The sequence below is a fragment of the Pelophylax lessonae genome (genome assembly GCF_965119305.1).
Source record: "Pelophylax lessonae genome assembly, chromosome: 6".
Classification (NCBI taxonomy): domain Eukaryota; kingdom Metazoa; phylum Chordata; class Amphibia; order Anura; family Ranidae; genus Pelophylax; species Pelophylax lessonae.
Window position 1 is genome coordinate 282,237,337 of NC_138773.1, and position 21,925 is coordinate 282,259,261.

The following is a 21,925-nucleotide window of genomic DNA, read 5'->3' on the forward strand; positions in this document are numbered from 1 at the left end:
TTGCCTTGCATGCAGCCGCAGACGTGAGCGGCGCATGCGCTCTGAAGGTCCGGCGGACCTTCAGAGTTACTTGCTGGAAAATGACTCCCGCGCGCTGACCTAATTGATATCTAGGTCTGTGCTTGTTAAGACCTTAGAGGCTGGGAGACTTGGACTCGCTTCCACCTGTGTGTTGGCTAACTACACCTACTCCATAAAGTGGTAGGAAACAGCTAATACTACCGTGGTGTATGCACCCACCTTACACTTCCAATATTGTGAACTACCCTGGTTCTTTGGTGGATGAAGGTTTAGTATCTAGAGTCCAGGCTTGGCCTATGATTTGGCACTTTTCCACTGCAAGTATCGGCTCGGCTCCACTCGGTCCTGCTTGGCTCGGTTTGGTTTTCCACTGCATGGTACCGCATGGTACGGTGTTGGAGCGGTTTGGTACGGTTTGCTTTTCCACTAAAGTACTAAGTGTGTCGGATAACAACGATTCTCTGACCAATCAGTGGCTAGTAGTGACAGTCAAGGCTGCATGCAAAGGATTGTGGGATATGGTATCGGTATGGCCCTGTTGGAACCACAACCGAGGTGGTACTGTTTAAGAGAGCCGTACTGTTCGGTTCCATGCAGTGGAAAAGCGCCAATAGATTTTGCCCTTTGCTGGGTATTTCTTAGTTGAATACACTGTGACTGACTTCATGCATTGTCTGGCTGCACATCATAAACACACAATGTGGAAGTTTATTTGTGTCTTTTCTGTTTTTTTGCTGCTCATTAGAAGTACACAATACTAACTTGTCTGTCTTCTGGTTGGACTGTGCTTTGTTGAGCATCAGATGTATGCAACATTGAAGTTTTTGTGTCTTTTCTGTTCAATTTGGTTATGGCTCTTATTGCCTATTAGAAATACATAACATTGAAGGTTGTGGGTGTCTTTCTATCATACCTTTTATTTTTTTGCACTTTAGAAATGCTTAACATTTCTGTTGGTTATATGGCTGTACCGTGTTGCTAATCAGAAATGTGCAACATTAAATGTTGCTAGTAACATTTCTGTTATGACTACCCAGTTACTAATCAAATATGCACAACATTTACATTTTATTATGACCAACAGAAATGTTACTATGACTATACCCTGTTGCTAATCAGTAATGCACAACGTTGACGGTGGTCTGTGTCTTTCTGTTATGACTGTACCTTTGTTGCGAATCTGAAATGCACAATTTTCAAGTTTCTTTTCCAGTCATTTTAGTTATGCGACTGTATCCTATTGCTCATTTGGAATTAACAGCTTGGAAGGTTGTTGGTATTTTTTTTCTGTTTTTAATATTGGTTACATGACTATACCCCATCAGGCAGCAGCAATACACAGCACTGAAGTTTGTGTCTTTCTGTCTTTATATTGGTTAAATTGCTGATCTTGCTACACTTCAGAAATACACATTGAAGTTTTTTGTCTTTTCTGTTTTACATTTGGCTGCACTTCAGAATACTCAACAGTGAAGACAGTTTGTGTCTTTCCTATTTATATTTATTATATAGCCATGGCTTGTTGCACTTTTGAAATATACGACATTGAAGTTCATGTTGTGTCTTTTCTTTGTTGGTCTATTTAGCTGCAATTATGAAATACATAACATTGTTGTCTATGCTTATATCCTTTGTCTACATCTATTTTCTGGTGCTGTGCATCAGTAACACACAATCTATGATCTTTTATATTTTGTGATATTAGTTATACATGTATCCCTTTTTTATTTCAGATCTTACTTTCCCTTGTACACGGAGGGGCGAGGAGTTCTGACTGCAGAAACTTCAGATGTCAGAAAATTCAGTCCCTTACATTCAGGCATGCCAGATGCATCCCCTCTGCTTTAAACCTGGTAGGGTTGTAGGACACTGGAAGAAGGTTGTAAAATCTCCTTTAAGAACCTTGTTCATAGGAGTATTATGGCCTAAGGATGCAGTATCAGAATTTATCTGACCCTTATACCCAACTCAATAGGTTTACAGTTCTATATGTGTCCTTCATATCATCCTCTTAGCATAACTGGTCGAAGCAAGCCAATGTGAGTGTTCTGCTACTGCTATGGACTTAATCTGAAGTAGGGATCTGCTTAATGTGTTCTTCATCAGTACCAAAAGGCACCCAATGGTTTTGGAGTGGATTGTTTTATACATCACGTAGGACACCTGATCTCTACGGAATGGTTAAAATGATTCTTTTACCAAGATCCTTTCAGCTTAATTTTATTGCATTTGCGTGCAGGTGTATAGGGAGTTTTGGGTATATAGAGCATTTTAACTGTCATGCCAGTATTCAGATGTGAGGGAAGTCATAAGTTTGGTGTTCTTTGGGTACATACCTGTCCAGCTTTCTGAGCCCAGGGAATAACCTTCTCTTAACCGATTTCCCTTAGGTGGGCTTTCCTTTACCCATCACTCTGAAAAATTTAATAATAAATTCAAGGGGACCTGCAAGTTTTGTCTTTTAGGGAGCCTCTTTTTAAATCATTCTCGTGGACAGAGTAGTGTTTAAGCCAGATCCTCTTTGTTGATCAATGTAGTGTTCTTGTTTCACAGAGAAAGTCTAGGATTTAGTTATTTTTAGTGGTCCTAAGAAGTGGTACAGGGATGATAGGCCACGATTGCTAGATCATTGAAACAGTCAACCTTGTTAACCTTCGGATTTCACAGGTTTTCAAATTCTATCTTTAAGAACCCACTCCACATAGATCCTACATCCGAAACTGAGAAGGCAGGGGATTGGTGGCGTAAACCTGCTGACCAGCCTCTTGGGCAGCTTAATCAGTCATTAAGGAGTGGAGGTAAAACACGCTGCAAAACCTTGCATTTGAAGGAGTATCTTGTTGGTGGTGGTCCCACCCTAAGGTAGGCCTGCGGTTACTTGATTACAGGCATACCCCACTTTTAAGTACGCAATGGGACCGGAGCATGTATGTAAAACGAAAATGTACTTAAAGTGAAGCAATACCTTTTTTCACTTCTCAATGCATGTACTACATTCCAATAGTCATTTAGAGGCATAACTGATATAAATAATGCATTGATAGCTAAAATAAACATAATACAGAACAGTATTAAAAAAAAAAATTGTAAGCTTGCCTTGCCCTTGCTTGTGACAGGGACCCACAGTGCACACCTTGGCCTGCACTCCCATCCCAGAGCAAAGTAGGCTTAGGTGTTATCAAACTATACCTATTTAAGCCCCTTCCAGTTTGGCCACACCCAACTGTTGGCGTGGTGCACTTCACATGCTGCCATTAAAGAAGCCCCTCTGCTCAAACCTACCCCACCCCCCCAAAAAAAAACTGGGTGCAGTCAGTAGGGTCTCCCTGAATTTGATTTTCAAAAAGTGGTCACCTTATCATAGCACAGCCTAGAACATAGAGCCACAAATACACACAGCTGTTTCCAACTTCTTAACATTGGCACAAGTAATGGAGGTAAAGGCTTCTATGGGCTCGGCTTATGTAACCTGGCAGGCAACTCACGGATGGCTGGTGGTCAACTCCAAGCTGTCTGTGGGCATATCTCGCAACACCAGGGTATACTGCGGCTGCGCGGCGAGCTGTCTGTGGGCGTATTCTGGGCAGGAACCTGGCCTCTCGCACCTCCAGGGTATACTGCGGCTGCGCGGCGAGCTGTCTGTGGGCGTATTCTGGGCAGGAACCTGGCCTCTCGCACCTCCAGGGTATACTGCGGCTGCGCGGCGCGGGAATGTCGGAACGTCCGTACTTGCGAGGCACTTTACGTACACTCTCGGGGCATGTCCGTACTCGCGAGTGTACGTCAAGTGAGTGTACGTAAAACGGGGTATGCCTGTATTCTCTCGGTAGTTGCTGTCCTGGAAGGTGAGAGGTGAAAACCTACGGTTAGACCTAACGGTAACAGTGTTTCTACGAACCTTCCAGGATGGCAGGCCTACTTCCCACCCAGTTAAGGGGGAGGAAAGAATGTAAACAATAGGTGGTGAGTACCTAAGTGAATATATACCCCTTGTGGATCGGTTGGGAGAATTACTTTACAACTGAGGGAGAGGGGGAAGGGTGGGGCCCTTTAGGCAGCTGTGAACTGATTGTGTTTCCTGTAGGGTGGAGCCTCTCATCTCGCAAGTGTTGCAGTCGTGGAAAGTTCCTACCATTTGTTCTAACTGTCGTTTTTTGTGTTGTACTTAGAAAAGTAATAGAAGGGAAATCTTCCGTTGGTGACACTAGTTCTGGTCTCCTGGGAGTCCCCAAGGAATTTCAATAATTTGCAGGGATTTCCTCACTTCTTGTTTTGAGGAAGGGAGGCCTATAACCCCTGTCCATCAAATTAAAAAAGAAAGTTTTGCCTATAGTTCTACTTTAAAGTGTAACTTTAGTGAGATCACTTCGGGGCTGGCCCCTTTTGCAGGTATAGCTATGTAAAACATATTAAAAATAGGTGTCTATGCTGTTTAAAATCCAGTAATACACTGTCTCACCCTGTTCTACACATGGTAAGTTCTCTAGTTTTAGGCACTGCCAAGTTTGTAGAGACCAATTTGCTGACAGCCTTGAAGTGAAATGAAACCCTCCTATTCTTTACAGCCAAGGAAGTTGCTTCTGTTTTATCTGCTATGGCCATGATGCTGCTCATGTGATCATTTATGACACCAGCTATTTGATGGTTTGGCAGTTTGGTTGAGGACACCATCAAATGTGACAGTTAGCAATCCCCACATTCCAGGAATGTAACTTTTTTTTTTTTTTTGAAACTTTTAACCACTTTACCACCGGAGGATTTTGCTGTCTTCCGTCCAGGCCACTTTTTGCGATTCGGCGCTGTGCGACTTCAACTGACAATTGCGCGGTCGTGCGACGCCGTACCCAAACAAAATTTACGTCCTTTTTTCCCCACAAACAGAGCTTTCTTTTGGTGGTATTTGATCACCTGTGCGATTTTTACTTTTTGCGCTATAAACAAAAAAAGAGCGTTTATTTTGAAAAAATAACAATATTTTTAACATTTTTTTTATTTGAAATTCCCCCCCAAAAAAATGTAAAAATCTAATTTTTTTTAAATTTTTGGCCAATTTGTTTTCTGCTACCTATGTTTGGTAAAAAAAATCGCAATAAGCGTATTTTGATTGGTTTGCGCAAAAGTTATTGCGTTTACTAACTAAGGGAAAGATTTCTATCATTTTTGGTGTTTTTTTTTTTTTTTTAACGCGTAATGGCGGTGATCTGCGTTTTTTTTTTTTTTTTTGCGGGACTGCGACATTGCGGCGGACAGATCAGACCCTTGACTGACATTTTTGACACTTTTGGGGGTACCAGTGACATTACTACAGTAATCAGTGCTATATATATGCACTGTTACTGTAAAAATCACACTGGCAGGGAAGGGGTTAATTTTATTGGAGAGGGAGGGGTTAATGTATGCCTGGTGCTTACTGACGTGTGTGGGGGGAGGTGACTTTGTGAGACAGGGACAAATCGGATGTCCAGCTATGCTGAACACTCCGATCTGTCAGTCCCTGTCACTTAGGAGATCCGCCCGCTCTGTTTACACAGGCGGGCGGATCTCCTCACTCGATTCCCCGACGATCGGGGCTGAGCAGCGACGATCGCCGCTGCTCCTCCCCTGGCCCGACTCCCGCTCTGAATGAAAACAGCGGGAGCGCGGGCCAGGGGAGGAGTCCAGCGACGTAGGTCTACGTCGCTGGACGGAATCGTGCCACTTTGCCGCAGTACGCTCAATGTGAGCCGTGGGCAAGTGGTTAAATCGATGGGTTTAGTTCTGCTTTATGATTTAATGCTGTTGAGCGGCTCTGGGCTTCAGCAAAATGGCAGCCTCCAAAAAGAAACAGAAGCAATACTGGAGGCAAATTACAGCACACACTAATTTTGGAAGCATAATTATTAATGTGAAATGTATGTTCCTTGCTAGTGAACATTATTTTTAGAGATGCACCGAAATATCAGTATTTTGCCGATAAGAGAAAAATGTGCCGATAATGGCGCCAAAAAATGTACGCGTTGTTAAAGTGATTATGCAACATTTTTACCGAGATTTTTACCGACTGGTGAGTATCCTTGCGACTGGTGAGTATCTAGGACTGGTGAGGGCATTAGCGACTGGTGGGTACCCCAGGTTTAGTACCAGGGAAGTTAGAGGTAGTGTAGGTAAGGAAGAGCAGGTCGTTAATATTATCCCCATAGAGTAGTGGGTAATAATGTCCGACAGGATTGGGGATGCCACTCAGTGCACTTCTTGCGGCATGTATGCGTTCCTTGATGAAACAATCGAGGACGAATACTGCTGTGCAAGATGTGAGCGACTTGTTGCTCTGGAAGCCCACATCGTGGATCTAGAGAGCACAGTGACAAGACTGCGTGGCATCTACAACCTGGAAAGGAGCTTGGACTTTACCCATCAGGCGCTGGCAGGGGTCAGCATAGAGGAGGAAGGAATAGAGGAGACGCAAGCAGCAGAGGTACGCAGTTGGGTGACTGTTAGGAATGTTAGGGGGAGGAGAGTCAGGGAGGCCAATCCTGAGTTGGTACACCCTAACATATTTGCCGAGTTGCAGGTTGAGGGGGATATCAACTCAGGGGTGGTAGAGCTGGAGCATGCGCCCTCCCCCAGCTGCCAGGGGAGGGACGGCTCCAGGAAGAAGGGGGGCCATAACTCAGGAAAGGTTAGAAAGGTTGTGGTAGTTGGGGACTCAATTATCAAGAGGACAGAGAGGGCAATCTGTAAAAAAGATCTCGTGAACCGAACAGTTTGTTGTTTACCGGGCGCCCGAGTTCGGCACATCGCAGATCTGGCAGACAGATTGATGGGGGGGGCTGGGGATGACCCAGCGGTCATGGTGCATGTGGGCACTAATGACAAAGTTAAAGGTAGGTGGAGGATCCTTAAGAACGATTTCAGGGACTTAGGTAATAGATTGAGGAAAAGGACCTCCAAGGTGGTTTTCTCTGAAATACTGCCTGTACCTCGAGCCACACCAGAGAGGCAGAAGGAGATTAGGGAAGTTAACAAGTGGCTGAGGAATTGGTGTAGGAAGGAGGGGTTTGGGTTCCTGGAGAACTGGGCTGACTTCTCAGTCGGCTACCGGCTCTTTAGTAAGGATGGGCTGCACCTTAATGGGGACGGTACAGCTCTTTTGGGGAGAAAGATGGCCACCGAGTTGGAGGGGCTTTTAAACTAGGAGACGGGGGGGAGGGCTCAGAAGTAGAATCAGTCAGGAGGGAGCAGAGGACTGAAGGCAGTTGTAGGGTCAGCAGCGACATTAGGTCAACAACATCAATTGGCGGGTCTGTGCGGGAAAACAGCAGACCAAACAAAAATAAACATAACCGCCAATCACGTTTAACTTCCGTAAAACTAAGAGGGGTATATGCTAATGCCAGGAGCCTAGCTAATAAGATGGATGAGTTGGACATGTTAGTACATGAGGAGGACATAGACCTTGTGGGAATAACAGAAACTTGGTTCGACCCCTCACATGACTGGCTGGCAAATATCCAAGGGTATTCTGTGTACCGGAAGGACAGGGTAGGAAAAAGAGGGGGAGGGGTATGTCTCTATGTCAAGAACAATATAAAGGTGCTAGAAAGGAGTGACATTACGGATGGGATGAGCATGGATTTAGAATCTGTGTGGGTTGAACTCGATAGGGAAGAAGATAAGGGAAAAGTAGTTGTGGGGGTTTGCTATAGGCCACCTAACCAAGGGGAGGAGGTAGAGCTGGAATTTTTAGCACTAATAGGTAAAGCGGCAAAACTGGGATCAGTCATCATATTGGGGGACTTCAATTATCCCGACATTGACTGGGAAGAGGGGACTGCACACTCGCATAAGGCCCGTCTATTCACGGAAACCTTACAGGATAACTACATGTCACAGTTGGTGGATTCTCCTACTAGAGAGAATGCAATCCTGGATCTATTGATCACTAATGACCCAGACATAATCTCGGAGGTAGGAGTCCAGGACAATCTGGGCTCTAGCGATCACAGGATGATCACATTTAGTATAAATAACAATATAAAAAGGCAAGTGGGGAACATAAGAACCCTAAACTTCAGAAGGGCAGACTTTCCAAAATTGTACTCAATGATGGAAAGGGTAAACTGGGACCAAACCCTGGGATCCCTGACCACTGAGGAAAAATGGGAATGCTTTAGGAACATATTAAGCAAAGGCATCTTGCAGTGCATTCCTATGGGGAATAAATTTAGAAGAGACAAAGCCAAACCTGGCTGGCTAAACCGTAGCGTTAAAAAACCTATTAGGGGAAAAAAATTGGCCTTCAAGAAATATAAATCAGAGGGCACAGTATCGGCCTTCCAGCAATACAAGGAGGAAAATAAGAAGTGTAAACACGAAATCAAGATGGCTAAAATCAACTTTGAGAGACAAATAGCGGAGGATAGTAAAAAAAACCCAAAGAAATTCTTTAAATATATCAACAGCAAAAAAACTAGGGCAGAGCATATTGCACACATAATTAACGATGATGGGAGGATGGTTACAGAGGACACTGAAAAAGCAACCGTGCTGAATGCTTTTTTCTCGTCAGTCTTTACGCAGGAAAAGGAGGGGTACACTGACCATGACTGTATGGTTAGTAGTAATACACAGGACTTGCCACTATGGCTAACAGAGGGGGAAATCAGGGAAAGACTGGATAAACTTAACACAAACAAATCACCAGGCCCGGATGGCGTACATCCGAGAGTGCTCAAGGAACTCAGTATGGTTATATCTAGACCACTGTTCCTAATCTTTGCTGACAGTATTAGGACAGGAGATGTACCAGGGGATTGGAGGAAGGCTAACGTGATTCCGATATTCAAAAAGGGCCAGAGACATATCCCGGGAAATTATAGGCCTGTCAGTTTGACATCAATAGTATGTAAACTTCTGGAGGGGATGATAAGGGACTATATCGTAGAGTATGCTAAAGACAACATCATCAGTAGTAACCAACACGGGTTTACAAATGGGCGTTCTTGTCAAACCAATCTCTTAGCATTCTACGAGGAAGTGAGCTGTGAGCTAGATAGGGGCAGACCAGTGGATGTGGTGTACTTGGATTTTGCTAAGGCGTTTGATGCAGTTTCCCACAAGCGCTTAATTTATAAAATAAGGTCTGCAGGTATCGACAGCAGGGTTTGCTCTTGGATACGGAACTGGCTAAAAGGCCGTGTCCAAAGGGTGGTAATAAACAGCGCATACTCAGACTGGGCTGAGGTAGTAAGCGGGGTGCCCCAGGGCTCAGTCCTGGGACCAACCTTGTTCAATTTATTCATAAACAGCATTGAGGACGGGATCAGTAGTTCGTTATCAATTTTTGCAGATGACACAAAATTGGCCAGGGCAATAACTGCACAGCATGAAGCAGATATCCTACAGAATGACCTGGACAAAATTACGGAGTGGGCAACGACATGGCAAATGAGGTTTAATGTGGAGAAGTGTAAGGTTTTGCACTTGGGGACCAAAAACATAAAAACACAATACATGTTAGGAGGGGAACCCTTGGGGGACTCAAAAATGGAGAAAGATCTGGGAGTCTTGGTTGATGATAGATTAGGCAACAGCATGCAATGCCAAGCGGCAGCTTCCAAAGCCAACAGAATATTAGCATGCATAAAGAAAGGGATGTATTCCAGAGATAAGACTATAATCCTTCCACTTTATAAAACTCTGGTCCGACCGCATCTGGAGTATTCTGTCCAGTTCTGGTCGCCAGTCCTCAGGAGGGATGTGTTGGAGCTGGAGAGAGTCCAGAGAAGGGCAACTAAACTAATTAGGGGATTGGAGGACCTTACCTATGAAGAGCGGCTGCAATCGCTCGATTTATTTTCCCTGGAGAAGAGACGTCTGAGAGGGGACATGATAGCAATTTATAAATATCTTAATGGGGATCTCAGCTTAGAAAAAAAGCTGTTCATTCGAAGGAATTGCATGAGGACTCGAGGACATACAATGCGATTAGAGGAGAAGCGTTTTAACCTCAGGCAACGTGGGGGGTTCTTTACTGTTAGGGCTACAAGATTGTGGAATTGTCTACCACAAGAGGTGGTTTCTGCGGGTAGTATGGTGACTTTCAAAAGACTCTTAGACTTACATCTCAAGGATCAGGAGATAAAGGGCTATGTTAGATGATTACAGTCACACACACCTACACAGGTTGAACTGGATGGACTATTGTCTTTATTCAACCTCACCTACTATGTAACTATGTAACTATGAGATTTTTCTGGGATTGTGTGTCGACTTTACCACGACTTTATTGTGCTCATGGTTTGTTTTTCATAGGTCATGTGACTCAAAAACCGCATCAAAAACATAACCCTAGTGCGTTTTTAATGATGCGTTCTTGCTGCATTTTCAATGCATTTCAACAGGAAGTCACCTTTTTGGTGCGGTTTTTTGTAACTAAACAAAAATTCAGCAAGCAAGATTTTTAACACCACAGCGGAAGCAAACAGACCATTGTTAAGACATACATAGATTTTTTTAAAGGGATACATTTTTCTTGAGCTTTTCTTGCGCTAAAGGTGGCCAATAATGGCCTGCAATAAATTTAAATTGATAATTAAAGTCCAAATATTATTATACAATTTCTATATAAAAATATATAAATATTTTTTAAAAACTATGTTTCACTTTTCGGCCAAGTGCATCCTGCATTTTCGATTTCTAAACCAAAATTTCCATTCGGTGCACCTCTAATTTTTTTAAGTTGTTATAGGTAAAGTTCCGCTTTAAGGAGATCTTTGCTGTATCTGCCCTCCTATGGGAATTTTTTTTTTTTTTTTTTGCAGGGAACAAGCATGCTGCAAGTCAAGTCCGAAATTCTTATACATATACTAGCTTGGGGCTATTAAAAGAAATAGGGGGTCCTTGAATTTGCAGGGCAGACTGATTTTTTTTTTTTTTTCCAACAGGAGAGGTAGGTTTGGCTGTTCTTCTCCAATGGATCACAGGACTGCACTTTGTTTTGCACTCCTGTGACCCGTTTCAGCAGAAAGCAGGCTGAAGTCCACTCTCTGCCAATGTCAGAGTCTGCCCCCTACACAGTCCAGCGCTCCTATGATCGAGGAGGGGGCAGAACAGAGAGCTGTGACTGACAGTCAGCAGCGCTCTGCTCACAGAGCTGTGAGAACCGAGCGATAGGCGGTGATCAATCACTCGGCTCTGTGTAGTGGCGCCTGGTGATAGATCCACCTAGGTAAGAAAAAAAAAAACCCATACCTCTCTTCTAACTAATAGCAGCCACCAAGTCACTCAGTACAGATGTCTTTTAGGAACAGTCTCCGGTGCATGTTGTTTGTAATACTTTGTGGTAATCTTCATATTGTAGTAATGACTGTATCTTCTCACTTGCAGCACATTCAAACTTCATGTAATGAGTAAACGGAAAAGCAAGGACAAGAGTCTCCCCATAGGAGAATGTATTTCTCAGGTATGGTCTTCAGTTATTATTTTCGGCTGTACAGTAAAGGGTTAGAATTACCTGGGATGAGCTACTTAATGTGTGCAGTGCAAAAATCACAGTTGTGGGGAGCCCCTGCCTTTTCTACACACCCAATTTTCATACTAAACCCAACTCTGCTCTATTATTTATAGTGGGATTTATTAATTCCTAAAAATATATTTTAAAATTTGGATAGTTTAGGTGTATCTATAGTCTAATCTAAAATCACATATTCAATTCCGAATTCCATTTCACTTATTTCTAGCCTAATCTCTATTTTTCTGAATAAAATTGAGATTTTTGAAATTACTTTGAAGATCCCCATACATTTATTTCCTTGTGGTGTTTAACACGTAGTCACTATGCCCTGTGACTAGGGGCTACTATGTCACTCATTTACCAGAGCCTGCCTTCTAAACTACAGAGGTGCTGAGAGGAGAAGTTTCACAAGGTGTATTTAGTATAGGAACCACGTTTGCAGCAGGTAGCAAGGTACCATGGGATATGTTGTCCAGGGAGTTGTGGAAAGAGATGGCTAGCAGACAGGCAGCCCTCACAACATGGAAGGAGATTTTTCAAGTAATCTTGCATTAGATTGTCAAATATAACTATTTTTTGTATTGTTATTACAATCATGATGTTATAACATGAAAGTGTATGCTGTGGCCTTAGATTTCTTTTAAAGCAATATTAAATCCAAAACCAAACATGTAATATTGCAGCTTGCCAATCATTTGATGTGATGGCTACATTAGTTTTCTTTTTTTAGAATTTTTTCAACTAGTGATTTGGCGAGTAACACACCTCCTGTATTAGAGTGCCACCCCATATTTAATGTATACAAAACCCTCTATATTTTTCGCTTATGACTTTCAAGGCAATATACACACATACACAAATTATCTTAAAGGGTAATTTTGCCAATCTTTTTTTATAATGGTAAAAATGTGTAGGATTACATAACAGCTGGCATTTTTATTTTTATATCATACAATGTCCATTACATGGTACCCTGTGTCCATGGGTGAAAACTGTTTCTCCATAGTACTTGATTTTGTCTTCACGAATGTTTAACCAGGGCAAACCCAATAAGTTTCAGGAAATCTCCTTCCTCAGGGGGATAGATGGGGTATGCCATATATTCTATATAGTATCAAAAAACAAGAAGGAAAAAAAAACTGCCGTACAGTTGCTTGTTGATGTTGCAAACAAAATCGAGTACTAAGTAACAATTTTTACCTATGATAAATTGGGCTACAGTGTAATGGACATTGTGTGATACAAGTGAAGAAATGCCAGCTGTTATTTACGGTAATTTTATTCATTGATTTTACTATGTATTATAATAAAGCTTAACACAATTGTGTACATTGCCTTGAAAGTGCCAAGGGGGAAAAAAAATGAAGGTTTTGTATCCACTCTGGATAAAGGCATTCAGAGTGCCCCTTTGGACAGCAGTCTAAAGTTGTTAACCTGGAAGAGAGATTTAGATACACTAAACCAGGGCTCGACAAATCCCAGGTGTCGGGTCGCTATGGTGACCAAAAATTGCGTCCTGGCGCCTGGGCTTATGTCGGCCCATTCACTTTTGCAGGGATGCAAAATTTGTATCACAAGGGACAAGCAGTCATGGTCACTGGGAGTCAGTTTTTTTTTTTTTCTTTTTTTAAAGGTCTGCTGCGGGCAAGCTGCAGTGCTCAATTTTTAGGTGGAAGCATTCGGATGGCTCAGCTGCCGCCTGATTGCTTCCACACACGGATAAAATGCCCCCCCCCTATGGGTCTAGCATAGCAGCCACTGCAGGGTAGAGGGGAGGAGGAGGGCGAACGCATGTCCGCTCTCCCCTCCCTTCTTGTTCCTGACTGGAAGCAATATATAGGACTTCACTTTCGGGTCCCTATTAGCTGTTTTTAAGTAAAAAAAAAAATATGTAAATAATTGTTAATAAATAGTTACACCTAAACACAAAATCCCAACACCTACCAATAAAAAAAAAAAAAGACCCCCACATATACGCATTGGGTGCCTATGCATGAAAACGTTGCACATGTTGCATATCTTCGTGCACAAGCTGGCTCCTAGATTCAAAGCAAATTTGTCAAGCCTTGCACTCAACAAATTGAAGTCCAAGCTAACACTATTAGTTACAGCACACTGTTTTTGTTTCCTTTTTGGAATAAAGGTTAAAGGTTGTAAGATCACCTGTCAGTAGTAAAAGCTTTGTCTCAACCAGTGTTAATTTAGTCTACTAAAATATTTTCGTCGACTAAATTAACACTATTTTAGTCGACTAAAATATGACTAAAACTAAAATGGCATTTTAGTCATAAGACTAAAATATGACTAAAACTAAAATTACATTTTAGTCAAGACTATGACTAAAACTAAAGTGAAAATTGACATAATTAACACTACTCTGCTGGCCATTTCTAAATTGGCAACACAATTCCATCCAGAGCATGTAATAATGGCACAGTAAAGTTTAAACATGTATTGCACCACCGCATACGCATAAGTAAGGGAAATCTACTAAGCTGCTGGAAGAGAAAAATTTTGGAAAAAGCCTTTGCTTATATTTTTCCATAATATTTATGTTGATACTATGTTCAGGTAATGTGTGCAATGACATTACAGCCAATAGAGTTCACTTTTTTTTTTTTTTTTTTGCATTTTAAAGTAGTGCTTCTGTTTGTCAAAAGGCAATATTTTTGTGTGTTTATGAATCTCTGCTTTATTTATAAAGACGTTATATATCACAATGGCTAAATCTGTGTCTGTAGTGCATGTTCAAACCTTAATACCATAAATAATAACATAGTATTACATTTTTTACTCCAGGGGTAAATTGGTATAATTAGTTTGGAAATTCTAGAGACATGTTTAAATAATGCATTATAATATACCTTAACCCATTTGATTTTATAGTTGACTAAAATGTGAGATTTTAGTAGACTAAAATGTACTGGAGATTTTAGTCAACTAAAATAAGACTAAAACTAAAATAGCATTTTAGTCAAAAGACTAAAATACGACTAAGGCCTCTTTCACACGGGTGCTCCGTATGTCCGTATATCACCCCATCCGTTTGCGGATGATATACGGACATAATGCATGTCAATGGGATTGCGGATGATCCGCTGACATCCGATTTGTGTCCTTTCGTTTTTTGGAACGGAACCCTATTTTTCTTTCGTTTAAAAAACGGAAAGGACGCAAAATCGGATGTCAGCGGTGTCATCCGCTGACAACCGCAATCCCATAGACATACATTATGTCCATATATCATCCGCAAACGGATGGGATGATATGCGGACATACGGAGCGGATGACACAAGTGTCATCTGTGTCCGTTTTAAAAAAAAAAAAAAAAAACGAATGCAGCCACCACATTTAAGAATTGGTAAGCTGCATTGTAAAAACGTACTTTTGGGTTTATTGCCGCTTTGAGTACAGCAATATTGTGTTTTATTATGTGCTCACAATGCCCTGCATAACTAATATCATTCTGAGAGTGGAGGAGTATGCATTTTGAGTCAATTAAACTCATTTATTTGCTGCACAATGTTCTCAATCCAACTTGTACTTGGGTATTGGAAGGTGAGAGAGAAGGAAATGTCGAAGCAATTTGGTCATGCTTTTTTTCACAGTCCAGTGAACAAGGAAGTGACAGAATGCTGCAATAGTATATAGTGACTTCACCTTCCAGCTGTTTTACTGTTAGGCTGCTTTCACACTGAGCCGCAAAATAAAATGGTTTTGCTGCGATTTTACTGTGTTTGCGGTGCAGTTTTTAAAGGACATGTGACTCAAAAACCTTACCAAAACACATTGCTACTGTGTTTTTACCGCATTTTCTATTGCTTTCCATTGCTTGTTTTTTTTTCCTGTGCTGAGTGGCTGCCCTGCTGCATTTTAAACACAGGAGGCTGTCTGCTTGGCAAGGTTGCTTTTCAGAGAGTGCCTGAATGATTGCAAAGTGTTTTCTGATTGGATGAGGCGGGACATTGATGTATAAAATATCCATATCTAGAGTTCCTTAAAGTAGTTTTAAAGTATAAAGGTTCTTACCTTTTTATGTATTCTCTGCTTGAAAGTTGTTGTATGCCCGGTGAAGTGACTGGAATTAGGGGATGCACAGAGATGAAAAAAAAAATCTTCCTACGTAAGTTGTACCTGTTAATTTGCAGTCTTCTCTTCTCTACATTAGTTTAAGGTGCAGAGTTTCTAAAACTTGTTTAAGCGGTCAGAAAAAAGGGGGTGAAGAGCTGAAGTTACTCTGCAGAGCTCAGTGAGGACCCCCCCTTCACACAATAACAGAGTGGAGGCTGTCTATCACAGGCTGTGTGCTGGAGTTCCTCCCCTGTCACCTTTTTTTTCTCTTGGTGTTCGGAAACCTTGTCAGAAGTGACTCATGCCAGTAGCTGAGAAACGAAGTAGATGGTTGTGTGCCCTGGACTGAGACCATTAAACACTATAGCTGGATATGCGTTGCTCAAATCTTATATCTGAGGTTTATAACGACTTTAGGGTTAAAAAAACCACCCCACTACCTATCCTACCCACCACCATCCCCTAAACACTCACCTGATTCCCATCACTGCTTCAGCACTGTCTCAGCTGCCACACCACTCCCCTCACTTCCTAATTTCATAGGCTCCCACTGCTGACAGTCAAACCTCCTGTGAGGTGGGGGTGAGGCTTATCGGTGCTGTGTGTGTCTTATGGATGCCCACAGCCCAGCTTGGGTGAGTGCGCATGCAAGAGTGCCGGGCAGGGAGAATTTGACAGCGCCAGCAGGGGACTGCCAGAAGAGGACGTAGGGGACCCCTCTGTGTAAAATCATTGCCTAGAGCAGGTAAGTATAGCATGTTTTTTATTTTAAACACCCAAGGTGCCTGCTGGTACTTTAAAACGATCTACCACCACTTGATCTGCAACTACAGTAATAGAAAATCCTCATATTGGGGTACACAACACTCCACCAACCGCTCTCAGTAAAGTTTTTGGTAAGATTAAAGTAATCGTTATTCATGAGGGCTCCCTCTGCTGGTGGAGCTTGTTGTGACAGTTGACATTTCATAATATAAATAGTTGCACAGGTATATTGGGTTGTTGGGAGCATGGGAAAGCTTGGGTGAGACTTCTTCCTTGCGTTGCCAGGTTCTAAATTGGTATATGGCTACTTTTATTGGTAATCAGTACCATGGCTGCAATTGCTGCCCTACCAGCTGGCAATATTTGTTGCCAGGCTAAAAAAATAAGAATAATGCAAGAACACCTAATGTGCAGGCAGGTTTCAGGTCAGGTGAGTGTTTTTGTGTCGTAACGGCAAGGCAAATTTTGAAGGCAGATTTTGGAAAAGCAGATTTCAGCAGTGGCAGCCTACATTTTTTTCTTAGTGCAGGTTCTCTTTAAAGTAAACCCGTGAGAATAGAAAATATATTCTCCCACCGCTGATTTATTTATTTAGAGTTGCAGGCACTGGGACTGTTCTCCTGATCATGGGCTCTTTATTGGCGAGTCCCTGACCTGGACCATAAGATCAGCAAGAGAGGTCTCTCCTGCATATTTGCCCCATGTTAGTGACTAAAGATTATAGCTCCACACCCTTCGCAACATATCAGTCATCACTGTTCTCATAGGCAGTTTTTCTCTGCAGCATGATTTTGTATGAAAAGCATTTTGGGGTATCATACTGGATGGATGTGGCGTGGATGATTTGCTTTCATTTGGACCTATGTTGGCTACATCTAACCTTTCTTTGCACATATAGGTACAGGCTCACCTGCGACTGAGGCTGCTTCAGCTAGCCCACCCTGGCAAGAGATGTGGGGTGGAATCTCAGCACAAGTAAGTTAATCTCTGTACAGGATACTCTATATGCAAATACACATACTTTAGAGCCAGTTTAGTCACATGACATATAAAAAAAGCTTAGTGTTGCAGGGCAAAGCACAGGTTTACTTTATTCCCCCTTCCCAGCAGCATATAATTGCCTTTCCTTTGCTCTCTCACTGCTCTGTTTTTTGCTGCTAGGAGCATAGAAAATACCTGTAAAATTCTGGAATTGGATTAGTCTGTGACTCAATGACGTTGCTGGGCCAGTCACCAAGCACCATGCCTTACTAATGGGTAGAGTAAGCCCCGTGTAAGATAAAGCTTGAAGTAATAGTAAAGGGCCTCTGTATTCTTTTATTGAAGGGAATTTCAGCAGACACACTTTGGTCTGCAGAAGATGCATGTCACACCTCTTGGTCCTTGGGGGGGTGGCTGTTGGTCTTAGCTGCTGTGTCTTCTGTGGTGCACACAACTTCTATAGCGTCTGTTTGAACTGTGCGAGAGTTACTTCAGAGCTCTCTTCCTGTGCACACCGAGTACTAGGACTCAAGAACTACAGCTAATGGTGTATGTTATTTTCTGTGTGTGAATACAGTGTTTCTTAGTGAATAAATCGAACTTGCCTCATGAAATTTAGGTGATCTGTTCTGTATTATCCCCTTATACAGTAGCAGGAAGAACTATAGAAGGATACCTGTCTTATGCTGTGCAGTAGGATTTAATTGCAGATACATGTAACACCGTTTCTTGTTCTCTGCACTCTACTGTTGACATTTAGGTAATGCTGTATTAACCACTTAAGGACCGGAAGGTTTTACCCCCAGGCCATTTTTTTGTGATACGGCACTACGTTACTTTAACTGACAATTGCACAGTCGTGCGACGCTGTAACCAAATTAACTTTATTTTGGTGGTATTTGATCACCTCTGCGGTTTTTATTTTTTGCGCTATAAACAAAGAGTGACCATTCTGGAAAAAAAAAATAAAATAATTTTTAAGTTCTGCTATAAAACATTCCTAATAAAAAAAAAAAAATTAAGTTTAATTTTTTCTTCAGTAGTTTGGGCCAATCTGTATTCTGCCGCATATTTTTGGTAAAAAAAAAAACCCATAAGTGTATATAGATTGGTTTGAGCAAAAGTTATCGCGTCTACAAACTAGGGGATAGATTTTGTCATTTTTATTTATTTTTTACTAGTAATGGCTGCAATCAGCGATTTTTCTAGCGGGACTGCGACATTGTGGTGGACAGATCGGACACCTAACTAACGCTTTTTAGGGGACCAGTGACAATACTACAGTAATCAGTGCATAAAAATATGCACTGTTACTGTACTAATGACACTAGCAGGGAAGGGATTAACACCAGGGGCAATCAAAGAGTTAAGTGTGCTTCTAGGGGATGCTTTCTAATTGGGTGGGGGATGAACTCACTGGATGAACACAGAAACCTGGGTTCCCAAATAGGAGGAACACATTATCCCTGCGTTAATCTCTGACAGAGCAGTGGTCTGCCTTGTTTACATAGGCAGACCGGCGTTCTGTCTCCATGGGGAGCGATTGCAGGTGGCTGGCAGACATTGCATCCGCCGGACTGGCTGATTGGCTCCCCCTCTGACCAATCGGCGCATGTGCGCACCTCTGGCGGCGCATGCGTTCCCAATATCTATTACAGGAAGCAACGTACAGGTACGTTGTTTTAAATAGAGCCGAGGGTCCAGACGAAGCTACGCAACTCCACTGTGAAACGCGTTGACACCATCAACATCTTTGAAAATGAACTCTCCATGGATGGCGGACCGCGAGCAGAGTCCTGGTATTTACTTTGAAGCAAGCAATACGAGGGCACTTTGAACAAGCACATCCCTTGGAAACCTTTGCCGTTTATTTCTGCCCTGAATAATCTCAGGCTGGCCATACACTATACAATTTCCTTGTTCAATTTTGCTTTAGATTTACCAAAACCATATAATATAAGGTCAAACCTAAACACTTTAAATTTGTATGCAATCAGGCAGGCCCTTGCACCGCATAGTTCAAGGTAAATCTAAAGGAAATTGTATAGTGTATGGCCAGCCTTACTCTGGATGAGGAGAGGGGAAAAGAACAAGCAACTTCACCATCAGACACAAGGTAACAGAACGCTGTGAGTGTTTATGGACTACTTTTTCAATTGATACATTATTTGCAACACTTCACAGCAGATGACTTCACTTGCTACCATTGTTTCTCAAGTTGCTTTCCATCCCCAACCAAGACCAGCAACATAGTTGCAATTATTTACGGAGTGCTGACATAGTATCACAGATGGCGAGAAACTTTTTCAAGGGTCTCTAGATTATGCACTTTAAAGGGCTATTATGAAACTATTACTGAAGTACCCAAACAATCTGAGTGTTAGGGATTTTGTGCACATTGCTTTGCCTTATTTCTGTACCCACATGTGTGACGTCAGCACACTCTTCGGCAAGTGATTACTAAAGCTAGTATCCTTCCATAGCTGTTTTCCACTCTCAATCAAGATTAGCAACATAGTTGCACACATGTTAAGTAGCACATTAGGCAGAAAAAAGTTTTGGCTATGCCCATGGGCAGTCACAGGGAGTATACCCTCTCTCCCTGCTATAGGATGTCAGTTTTAACCTGGTCGTCTGTTGACACTTTCACAAAGTTTTACAAGGTGGATGTGCTGGCATCTGCAGATACCGCTTTTGGCCACAAAGTTTTGCAGGCTGCTGTTTAAGGGTGTTTTAGTCTTCCTAGAGGGTGTTTGATGTTTTTTCAGTTGGGTCTCATTTTGTTGTTATGATGAGTCCTATGTTGCCTGGTTGGCTATGGTTTAGCCTTGGGGAATTCTTTTTCTGCTGTTCCCACCCCTCATTTTTATTGCACTGCTTTGGGATGTCCCTACTGATATGAAGATCAGAGAATGTGTCCGTCAATGAACGATAGAGAAAATTGTATTTTTGTCTTACTGTAAAATGCTTCTCTCTGAGTTCATTGACGGACTCAGTACCCGCCCCTTTATTGAGTTGGGTTGGTATTTTCTCTGACACTGCTTTGGTACAAAACTGTCATCCTATAGCAGGGAGAGAGGGTATACCCCCTGGGACTGCCCTTAGGCGTAGCCAGAACTCTTTTCTGCCTAGTGTCCTACTCTTGTAGGGTGCAGTATAACCCCACTGATATGAAGATCAGAGTCCGTCAATGAATTTAGAGAAAAGGATTTTACGGTAAGATAAAAATCCAATTTTAATCACGCACCACAGTGCTGAATAGGTTTATTATTCGGAAGTTCTACTTGTGCATTTTGGCCTACTACTATGCATGCGTTAAAAAGACAGCAGCTTCCATGGGCCCTTAAAAGACAGGGAAAAAAGCTGCCCAGCATGCAGGGGATATAGAAAAATATATATAGCTGCAGACAGGAGTTCTACTTGAAAATAAGCTTTGAGGCACTGTCATTGACTATTAATAATAATAGTCAATTATTATTGACTATTTTTAATGTTATTATTGACTATGATTATTAGTGAGAAGGACCTCCCCGATGCAATATTTTTGCTGAAACTATGGATTCTATGTTCAGGTATTTGTCAATAAGATGCTCATTCAATACAAGTGACTTCACTCTGCTGTGTTATAGGAATCCGTTTTCCTGAAATAAAGAAAAATCAGCTTATTTATTTATTTTTTACTTCTCAAGGACACATTATCATTGATAACATGTAAGGATGTGCCCCTTCAAACCTATTGTATCTTTGTGAGTTACAACATGAGTCAAGCAGCTGTTTGCCTCTCACTCAGCTGCTGTCAGAAGTTAGATGAAGCCAGCTTCTCAGATGACTGCCTTTCAGCTAGCGTTTTTTTTTTTCTAATTCCTTCTTTCTGCTCTGTGCTATTCGAAGACTTTGAGAAGCTCAGTCTTTGTTATTATAATTTCAGGCACTTAGTGGAGCTTCTGAAGAGAACAGTGATTCATGGGGAGAGTAACTCTGTGCTGATCATCGGACCCAGGGGATCAGGGAAGAGTATGGTGAGTGTTCATTATTTTATATGAGCCAAGATACTGGTCCTGTGTGTAATCTGTGTGGAAGGATTTGTATTGGCAGAATATAAAAATCTCTTAAGTTTGCTGATGCAACTTATTAGTGCTCTTTTGTCCCACTGTTTGCAAAGCTCTCCACACTTGTCAATCACAAATCTGATGTTCTTCTAACTATCCTCCAGCTGTGAGACAGTGTAAGGCTGGCCATACATTTTACAATTTTCCTGTTCAATTTTCTTTTAGATTTACCGTCAGCTATGTAGTGCAAGGGCCTGCCTGACTGCATAAAAAGTGAAAGTGTTTAGGTTTGACTTTATATGATATGGTTTTGGTAAATCTAAAGGAAAATTGTACAATGTATGGCCAGCCTAACTCCATATGGGGGAGAGAAGGGGCAGTGTGTAAAAAAAAAAAAAAAAAAAAAAAAAAAGCGCGGTCTGTACTAATAAGTGGTTTTGCATGCAGTCGGTCCCTGGGTTTACAAACAAGATGGGGACTGTAGGTTTGTTTTCAAGTCCACTTTGTAAGTCAGAACAGGTACAGTGTAGCCCCAGCCAAAAGA

At 42.0% G+C, this 21,925-nt stretch overlaps 1 protein-coding gene across 1 annotated transcript in view; it reads left to right on the forward strand.

Annotated features, from left to right (window-relative positions):
- The window catches only part of ORC4 (origin recognition complex subunit 4), a 111,797-nt gene that overhangs the window by 8,173 nt on the left and 81,699 nt on the right, over positions 1 to 21,925 (forward strand). Inside the window, exons 2-4 of the mRNA XM_082262010.1 lie at positions 11,389 to 11,464; positions 17,250 to 17,326; positions 21,261 to 21,351. Coding sequence (XP_082118136.1) covers positions 11,408 to 11,464; positions 17,250 to 17,326; positions 21,261 to 21,351 — 225 coding nt within the window. The 5' untranslated portion in view covers positions 11,389 to 11,407. The remainder of the gene's footprint in view (positions 1 to 11,388; positions 11,465 to 17,249; positions 17,327 to 21,260; positions 21,352 to 21,925) is intronic.